Source organism: Somniosus microcephalus, chromosome 32, assembly GCF_052327205.1.
Source record: "Somniosus microcephalus isolate GS21.2 chromosome 32, FLI_Smic_1.0, whole genome shotgun sequence".
In the NCBI taxonomy this organism is placed as follows: Eukaryota; Metazoa; Chordata; class Chondrichthyes; order Squaliformes; family Somniosidae; genus Somniosus; species Somniosus microcephalus.
In genome coordinates, this window is record NC_141018.1 from 15,615,175 (window position 1) to 15,625,539 (window position 10,365).

Sequence of the window (10,365 nt, forward strand, 5' to 3'; positions counted from 1 at the left end):
TACAGCATAACATTAAAATGATTCAAAGATTATATATAGCAATACTTTGTCATGTCTGAAAAAAATATCTCAGTAAATTAATGTTAAAATAATAGCCATACTGTTTAGCCACTTTGGAAAGCACCTTTCACTCTAATTCAGCTATTACCATTAGGTTATTTATGATATTTCTTGGCTAGACTGCTAGGTAAGCACCTATGCCACTGGGCATTTGCAGCTCAAGGGAATCGAACAAAAAGACATGTCTGCACCACCTCCTGTTAACTGACCATAGTATAATGGCATTAGTCATGGAGCAGCCCAGAATACAAACTGCCAGCTTTCCCATCTGAAGGGGGCCAGTTGGAGGAGTGTGGTGCCTGCACAAAGAAGGATAAGCATTAGAAGTAAACAGAAAAAGTGTTTAAGATGTAACTCTTATTACTATTGATAATTGTATTTGCAGAATATTTTAATAATAAATGTTAATGCTTCAATTTGTTTTTTTATTAAGAATCACCAATTGTATCGTGTGATGTTGTACCCGTCAGCTGTGGCTCAGTTGGTAGCACACTCGCCTCTGAGTCAGAAGGTTGTGGGTTCAAGTCCCACTCCAGGGACTTGAGCACATAAAGCTAGGCTGAAACTCTAGTGCTGCACTGTAGGAGGTGCCGTCTTTCGGGTGAGACATTAAACCGAGGCCCCGTCTGCTCTCTCGGGTGGATGTAAAAGATCCCACGGCACTATTTTGAAGAAGAACAGGGGGAGTTATCCCCGGTGTCCTGGCCAATATTTATCCCTCAAACAACATCACCAAAAACAGATTATCTGGTCATTATTACATTGCTGTTTGTGGGACCTTGCTGTGCGCAAATTGGCTACTGCGTTTCCCACATTACAACAGTGACTCTTCAAAGAAAAAGTACTTCATTGGCTGTAAAGCGCTTTGAGACATCTGGTGGCCGTGAAAGGCGCTATATAAATGCAAGTCTTTCCTTTCTATGAAATATTTTTCATACTTCCTGGAGGTAACATCCTGTCACAATTACAGGAAATATTTTTCCTTTGAAATTTTTCTGAAGAGAAAGTTCAAAATATCACTATTTTAAACCCACATCACACTAATATCACTCTCTGCCTGTAGCCACATAGGAACCAGAATACCATGAATAGAACACCATTAAAGAGGCACCATTTGTTTGCAGACACACAACTTAGTGGACGAGAAATCGGACGTTGGGCACATTTTATTTGCAATTATGCAAATTTTGTGACCAATGTCCCACGCTCAAAGGACGTCTGAACCAAAATTTGTTCGGACCATTTTTCTGGCAGCCGCCTAGCCCAGGCATTAGGCCCCTAATATATGTAAATGAAGGGCCTAGCCCCGGGCCTGCTACGCTCTGGATTCTTCAGCAGCCAACAAAAGGTGAGCATTTCCCAACTCCACAGTATCCTGTTCACCGCTTCTTTCTCTTCCCCCCATTGCCAATCTCCCCACCCCCCCCAAACAATGACAGGACTTGAGGCCGGCAAGGCAAGCGGCCTGATATTAATTTCTTCAAATCTCTGCGGAGGCACGACATGCGCCGGTAGCTCACTCAATAAGGCCAGAGGCCCAATTTTGGCCTCACCGTGTTTGCACCCGAAATTGGGTGCCGGCAGATTTTTACCCCAGTGTGTCAACTAAGATAAGCACGTGAAGGAGAAAGGAATTGAAGGTCATAGAGTCATAACAGCACAGGAGGCCATTTGGCCCATCGAGTTCGTGCCGGTTCTCTGTAGAGCAATCCAGTCAGTCCCATTCCCCCGCTCTATCCCCGTAGCCCTGCAAGTTTATTTCCCTCAAGTGCCTATCCAGTCTCCCCTTGAAAACATTGAGTCTCCGCTTCCACCACTTCCATGGGCAGCGAGTTCCAGGTCCTCACCACCTGCTGCGTAAAAAAGTTTTTTCCTCACATCCCCCCTGTATCTCTTGCCCAAAACCTTAGTCCTTGTACCATCAACTGGTGGGAACAGCCTTTCCCCATCTAGCCTATCCAAACCCGTCATAATCTTGTACACTTCTATCAAATCACCCCGCATGTTGAAAGTGTTAGGGGTGCGAGGAGGCTTTTATTGTAACAAAAATAACTTATGGCTGTTGTGTTTTTACCACTTCCATAGACAAAAAATAATATTTGCAAAGCACATTGTCACCAAACTATTGCCCCCTTAACCATTTTAATGTTATTCTTTACCTGGTTAGCTTTTATGGGGAGATTTTCCACTTACGCATGCATAAATCAGGATCTGGAGAACGCAAAAGCAGGAAATCCCGGCTATTATGTATGATATATGCAGAACATATTTTGAACATTTATGACATATGAGGGTAGAATTTCCTCCTAATGCACTTAGGCTTAAAGGATCATCAAGCCGAAGTGCATTGTGTGTGGGTGGGGAGGATCGCAGGTCCGTAACAGAGCCCACCCAGTTTTCTGGCCATTTAAATGAATGGAAATCAGACATGCTGTTACAGGTGTGAGGTCCTCCCTACTCAGTTTTTTCCTATGTGCTCCACACAGACAATTCTTTATACCAAGGGCATTAAGAGAAAAATCATCCCTATGATTTCTATCCTACTCATGACAATGACCTTAACTCACTCACAATGCATTACCAGCTTACGGATTACATCTTTAAGGTTTACCGTAAAATTTTGAAATTGTTCTAAACAATTAAAATGATCAATTTGTTTCCAACAAATGTTTTACAATAAAATCTTTTAATGAAAATATTAATAAACAAATGGTCCACATTGGAAGTATGCTGAAAGTGTTAAAGTAGCTTGCAGTGGGATAATTTGTCACTATGCTCCACCAAATTTATATCTCAATTCTTCTGTTTTCAGGAGAAAATTGCAGACAGTTTGCCAATGAGCCTTGCCAGTTTGAGCACAGAAAATCAGTTTATCTTCAATTTCAACATTTCTGATCTCAGCAATAAAGATCACATCCTACAGTTTATCCCAGCAATTTCTACCTTGACAAATCATGTACGTTACTTGATTGACCTTGGCAATGAAAAGGGTCTCTTCAAAATAAATCAAAGGGATGGTATAAGCTATCTGCACCTGACCAAGAAGAAGCCAGTACCCGGAGCCTACTCATTAGAAATAAGCAGTATTCCCCTCTTTAAAAGGAAGGAACTTGACCGTCTTGAAGATAAGTATGATAAAGACTACCTCACTGGTGAGCTTGGTGAAACCCTCCAAATGAAAATTCAAATTGTGCTTCATTAATACACAAACAGAAGGTCAAACTGCTTCAGCCAAAAGATGGATCCTTTTATTGCCAAACAGATTCTACATATCATGGATACAATTTCTTATTAATTGTAATATGACTGAGCACTGCTTACATCTAATGTTAGTAAAGTAAAGTCGGGGATGCATACCATAGCTCTAAACCACTTACTCAGGCTTTGTATAAATGCAGCACTGCTATTTCAGTATGACCAGCTTTAGATGTTGTATAATGATATGTTGAATCTTGAAAAACACACACTTGGACCTTCCAATCCACTTCTTGGACCACTGATGCTGAGAATTTCCATTGTTTATTGGCAGAGCAATTACACCAGTCTCTGCACTGAAGGACACTTCATATTTTTGATCTTTTAAATTTTACTTTTCAAGTTACGTTTCACGAGATCAAACATTTATATATGTACCTGGTGCTAGTAACATGTCAACCTAGATTGTGACTGCACTGTAATATTTTACAAACTTGGTAGCCAAAAATGCAATTACTCAGTCTAAGTATTACCAGATTGTTTTTTCCATTACTTTACAAAGAACCAAAGTTAGTTCAGTAGCTTATCTCAGTTATGCATTTTTCACTCATGTAAATTAAGTGTGTGTATACTGCAACCATGCTACTTTTTTATCATGGAAACTTTTGTATACCAGATTTTTCTCTTTTTGTGTGTGTGTGTGTTTTCATTCCAACCCTGAGTGAGGGTGTTGTAATGGTGCTTTAAGAACAACTACTTTTGAAAATTAGATGCAATATCCCTCTGTGTGTAATAAAATACACATTGAGGACTTAATGAACAGGAACCAATCAGGTCATAGGATTAATAGCACTCTGAAAAGCGAGACAATCAAACTGTCAAACACAGTCTCATGTAAAACAACACATTAACAGTACCAGTATTTTTACGCAGTTCACTGTCGGCAAGTGTTTAGATCTTCAATGTCAGTAATTCCACAATAAAACAGTATTTTCAGTTTTAATACCTCACTGTGTTAACTGTGATGATTCCTCATGGACCAGGATTTATTTTCCTGTCTCCAATTGTGCCTGTGTCTGACACGTCTGTCCACCTCGCCAGTATCTTTGGGAATGCAATTTCTCCTTTGTGACTTTCAGGCAGACAGATCTTCACATAAGCACACATTTATGGCATGGGATGAAACTGGAGCAGGAAACATGTTCTCAAGTTCAAAAGAAATGGCTCACACTGTGGCATAGATATGTCTGTTCATGTTCATTATTCCTTTGTCAGCTCTGGCTCAGTGGGCAGCACTCTTGCCTCTGCGTCAGAAAGTTGTGATTCAAGTCCCACTCCAGAGACTTGAGCTCAAAAATCTAGGCTGACACTCCAGTGCAGTACTGAGGGAGCGCTGCACTGTCGGAGGTGCCGTCTTTTGGATGAGACGTTAAACTGAGGCACCGTCTGCTCTCTCGGGTGGACGTAAACAATCCCACGGCACGATATCAAAGAAGAGCAGGGGAGTTATCCCTGGTGTCCTGTGCAATATTTCTCCCTCAATCAACATCACAAACAGATTATCTGGTCATTATCACATTGCTGTTTGTGGGAGCTTACTGAGTGCAAATTGGCTGCTGCATTTCCTACCTTAGAACCATGACTACACTTCAAAAGTATTTCATTGGCTGTAAAGCACTTTGGGACATCATGAAAGGCGCTATAGAAATGCAAGTGTTTTTTTTTTGTTTCTTTGAATCTGTTATGTCAGCTTGTTGTGCCCAGTGCTCATTTCACAGTATGTGGGGAAGAGAAATCCTCTCCCACACTATAAAATGAGCACCACACACTACAAGCAAAACTAGAACCAGTGGGTAGATTTCCTATGTTTGCTATTTCTAACAAATATGTGTTCTGAAATAATAACTACAGTTTTACTAGAAATGATCATACTAGATCTCCCTGCTATGCTCAGAATGTTGCTAACAAAAAGCAACCAGAGGAAATCTTCCCCTATGGAAGCTTTAAAATTGCCACAGACTCAACTGTTGGAAATTAATCCATGATCCTCCTGATTACAATGCGTCTTCTTTAGCCACTGACTTGCCAGCAGTGTTAGCACTTATGCATCACCCTGCCACACAGAATTCCATACAGATTAGGTATTCAGTCACGTATAGCAGCCATTCCTAGATTGTTGGGTATACATTTTGATGCTAAACAACAACAACTTGCATTATATAGCACCTTTAACATAGTAAAACATCCCAAGGTGCTTCACAGTAGCGTTATCCAACAAAATTTGACACCAAGCTCACTGGGAATCTATATAATCAGTTATTACAACTATGGCTTATCTTTGCTAACTATAGCAGTCTTCTGTTTGGTATTTTTCCTGAGAATTTGCTGTTAATATTATCTTATATTCATACACTTTAAGCATGCTGGCTATGTTTAAACAATGCTTTGTCACAATCTGTTTTATAGTGCTTATTTTGAAGTGACAGGAAGGAAAACCACTGCATTTCTGGATTAATACTCAAGCATATTCTGAACATTACAGTACTCAGATTTATCCAACAGCAGGCAGATATTTATGTCTAATATACAAAGCTCAGATGCCTAAATTAGTGAAAAGAACCATTTCTGTCATTGTGACATTTTTTTATTGAGGTAAGTAACCAATAGTTGTATGTACACGTTGATCAAATATGCACAAACTCAATGTCCGAATACCAGCAGACTGCAAAAATACATCATTGTCTAATTTTGAGAAGGCTGTTGAATGACCCTCCACGCCCTTCTGTGATGGGGGAATAGGTTGCAGAAATAACAACAGAAAAAGCTGGGAAAACTCAGCAGGCCAGGCAACATCCATGGAGAGAGAAACAGAGTTAACGTTTCAGGTCGAAATCCTTCTTCAGAACTGAGGAAAAAAAGCAGGAAATGAAACAGATGAAAAAGCAAGTTGGGGGCTGGGAAATGGGGAGGTTTGTGAGAAGTAAAGAGACATTAAGAGATATTCAAGGCGAGATGAGATGGTAATAGGACAGGTTAAGAAACAAAAGATGGCTCTAGATGAAGTGTGAAATGCGCTGGCAGAATGAAAGACAGCTGCCATGCGGGAGAGAAAAAAAAAGGGGGAAAGGCACAAAACAAAAGTGTGGATAAAAAATATATAAATATGATAGGGGCCGAGGTTATGATCTGAAATTGTTGAACTCGATATTGAGTCCGGAAGGCTGTAAAGTGCCGAAACGGAAGATGAGGTGCTGTTCCTCGAGCTTACGCTGAGCTTCCGTGGAACAATGCAAGAGCCCGAGGACGGTGAGGTCTGAGTGGAAACAGCACCGATACAGTCATCAATGTACCGGAAAAAGAGGTGAGGGAGGGGACCCAAGTAGGACTGGAGCAAAGAGTGTTCCACATATCCCACAAAAAGGCAGGCATAGCTAGGACCCATGCGGGTACTCATAGCGACACCTTTGATTTGGAGGAAATGAGTGGAATCAAAGGAGAAGTTGTTCAATGTGAGAACAAGTTCAGCCAGGCGGAGGAGGGTGGTGGTGGATGGGGACTGGTTGGGCCTCTGTTCAAGGAAGAAGTGGAGCGCCCTCAGGCCATCCTGGTGGGGGATGGAGGTGTAGAGGGATTGTACGTCCATCGTGAAAAGGAGGCGGTTGGGGCCAGGAAACTGTTAAAGTGGCGGAGGGCGTCAGAAGAGTCGCGGATGTAGGTGGGAAGAGACTGGACAAGGGAAGAAAAAATAGAATCGAGATAAGAAGAGATAAGTTCTGTGGGGCAGTCCTGTTTGTGGATCTTGGGAAGGAGGTAGAAGCAGGTTGTGCGGGGTTGGGGAACTATGAGGTTGGCGGCTATGGGGGGGAAGATCTCCAGAGGAGTTGAGATCAGGGACAGTCTTGGAAACGGTGGCTTGATGTTCGGTAGTGGGGTCATGGTCCAGGTGGAGGTAGGAGGAGGTGTCAGAGAGTTGGTGTTCAGCTTCCGCTAGGTAGAGGTCGGTTCGCCAAACAACAACAGCACCAACCTTGTCAGCGGGTTTAATGACAATGTCGGGGTTGGATCTGAGAGAATGGAGTGCTGCAAGTTCAGAGGGGGGTAGGTTGGAGTGAGTGAGGGGAACAGAGAAATGGAGACGGCCAATGTCACGGCGGCAGTTAGCAATGAAAAGATCTAGAGAGGGTAAAAGGCTAGAGGGAGGGGTCCAGGTAGAACGAGAATTCTGAAAGCGGGAGAAAGGGTCAGCCGTGCGGAGGGAAGACTCCTGGCCAAAGAAGTGGGCACGGAGACGAAGGCGACGGAAAAAGAGCTCCGCATCATACCGAGCTTGAAATTCATTGAGATGGGGGCGTAAGGGGATGAAGCTCAGGCCTTTGCTGAGGACTGATTGTTCGGGGTCAGAGAGGGGAAGGTCAGAGGGGATAATGAAAACACGGCAGGGGGTGAGATTGGGAGAAGGGGGGTCAGAGGAAAGTGAAGGCGAAGAAGGTTCCGGAGGGGTGTTGGTGTTCAAGAGTTGATGGAGCTTGCGATCCTTGACATTGGAAAGGAAGAAAAAAAGTTTTTTGTTTAAGCTTCGGATTAGTCGAAGGATGAAATGGAACTGTGGACCTGGACAGCTTTGAGATAGAGTGCGTCGGTGCTGCTGAAGAGAGAGGTCGAGAGTGTTCATGTGGCGCCGCATGGTGTTGAGCATGGATCTCAAGATGCGGCGAGAGCAGTAGTTCGAGGAACGATGAATATCTTGGTGATATTTGTAATCCTGGGTGGATCCGAAACACGAAGTGTGGAAGTTTAGTTGGAATCCACGTGGAATAAGTCGGAACCGGAGACAGTTGCTGAGGAAAATGATGTGGCTGTGAAACCGAGTCTTGGCAGATACCTGAGCAAACACGAGAAGGGAAACTGAAAGCAATGAAGATGAACAAGGTTGAAGAACCAAATGGCGATCCCGTCGAAGAGAAGAGCAGAACTTCTTCAAGGTGGGCATTCCTAGAATAGGTTGCAGATGCAGTGTTACTGCGTAGCATACTAATGCCTGTTATTTGTGCTGTAGGGGTTGTTGATTTGTGTGCCTACTCTGGGTCAGTTTGCATCATGTATTTTAACAGAGTGTGTGCCTTCTCTCACTCCTCCACCAATTCTCCTTTTGGCTGACTGTCAGGAGCTATGAAATACTGCCCAGGCAGAACATCCTTGCCTGATTTGTTTTTGCCCTCAGGCAGCCTTGGCTCACCATCTCCCCGTTTGACACAGTTCAGATTGGAAATGAACAGAGTACGGAATTAAACCTGTGCCCTCCCACTCCAAGGTATTGGGCATTCATGCTTTATGGTTCATAGCCACGTCATAATTGAACATTTTTTAATTAATTAAAAACAGGAGTGTGGATTTCAAAATGAATACTTGAGGTAAAGGCCATTTTAGTACTTGTTTCTGAGTATTGCTTTAAGTTAGTTTAGTGTTTCTTCCTGTACTATTCCTTTAAGTACAATCTGCAATGATGTACAGGTAGACTATCCTTTATCCGAAAACCTCGGGACCAGCCGAGTTTCGGATAAAGGAGAATTTCGGATTTCGGAAGGTGGGTCGGCGGGGGGTCGTGCGCACGACTTACGCTGACGCTCAGCGTAAGGTCGGCGGGGGTCGGGGCCGGCGGGGTCCGCGGGGGGGGTCGGCGGGGCCGGCGGGGTCCGTGGGGGGGTCGGCGGTTGGCGGGGTCCGCGGGGGGGTCGGCGGTTGGCGGGGGGGCCGGCGGGGGGATCGGCGGTTGGCGGGGTCGGCGGTTGGCGGGGCCCGCGGGGGGGTCGGCGGTTGTCGGGGCTGGCGGGGTCGGCGGTTGTCGGGGCCGGCGGGGTCCGCGGGGGGGTCGGCGGTTGTCGGGGCCGGGGGGGTCGGCGGTTGTCGGGGCCGGCGGGGTCCGCGGGGGGGTCGGCGGTTGTCGGGGCCCGCGGGGGGGTCGGCGGTTGTCGGGGCCGGCGGGGTCCGCGGGGGGGTCGATGGGGGGTCGTGCGCACGACTTACCCTTTATCCGAACTTCCGAAACCGGAACCCTCTAAAAACCGAAGATTTTTTCGTTCGTACGCACGACTTACGCTGAACGAAAAAACCTTCGGTTTTTAGAGGGTTTCGGTTTTCGGAAGTCCGGATAAAGGGTAGTCTACCTGTATGTAGATTCTACTTGATTACTGATGTTCAGTTCACATTGAATATCCACTAAAATAAGACAAAATGTTGATTAAAGTAGATTGTCACTAGGATTTACAAAACAGCTTCAACTTAAAAGGGTCTAAAGTGTGCAATACTATCTGTTAAGAGTACTGAACTTCAGTATTCCGGTTTAGCATTTATTCCTTCACTCAACATCATCAAAACCGATTAACTGGTAATTTATCTCATTGCTGTCTATGGAACCTTGCTGTGCACATATTGAGATTGACGAACAGTGCACATTTGCCTGCTAATAACAGTGATTTATTGACTAAAGCATTTTGGGACGTCCTAAGGACGTGATAAGTGCTATGTAGGTGAAAGGTTTTTTTCATAGTAAGGTAGGTTTAACGAAGTTTAATCCTCAAAGGGTACTTATTATTAGCAGTTAAAGAAGTGCTGGATGAAGTAGTTGACAAGGGTCCCACTCTCCATCTCAATAGGACCACTACTGTCCCATTGAAGAGGGCAACCATCAGTCATAAAGCATGATTAATAGCAGCAATAGAGGATTTGAGGTGACTATCCCACCCTCCCTCTCAAGCAATAAAGTCTGTGCATTTGTGCCCATGTACTTTTGACACCCTATTAATAAGTGATGTAGAATAATAAGATAAATAATATAAAATACTTTCACTGTGGGTGATTCTTTACTTTGAATCTTTTTCCTTGTTTTATTTTTATTTCATTTGCTCGATACCATGCATTCCTAAAAAGAAATTTAATTACTTTATAAAATATTGCGTATAAGATACTGAATGAACAAAAACATTTTCCCCCTTCTCTTTCCCAATTTCCTCAAACCATACAGCATCCCAAGCCAAGAGTTAGGTGATGACCTGCTCCCAATATTGCCCTGAAACCAGCAGCTAAGAGGTGATTCAGATTGATCTCCCACTG

At 43.8% G+C, this 10,365-nt stretch overlaps 1 protein-coding gene across 1 annotated transcript in view; it reads left to right on the plus strand.

Moving 5' to 3' along the window:
- Positions 1-4,262, plus strand: part of LOC147097290 (fibrillin-1-like) — a 465,058-nt gene extending 460,796 nt beyond the window's left edge. Inside the window, exon 65 of the mRNA XM_085972115.1 lies at positions 2,873-4,262. Within this exon, the coding sequence (XP_085828241.1) occupies positions 2,873-3,262 (390 nt within the window). The 3' untranslated portion in view covers positions 3,263-4,262. The remainder of the gene's footprint in view (positions 1-2,872) is intronic.
- The last annotated feature ends 6,103 nt before the right edge of the window (positions 4,263-10,365 follow it).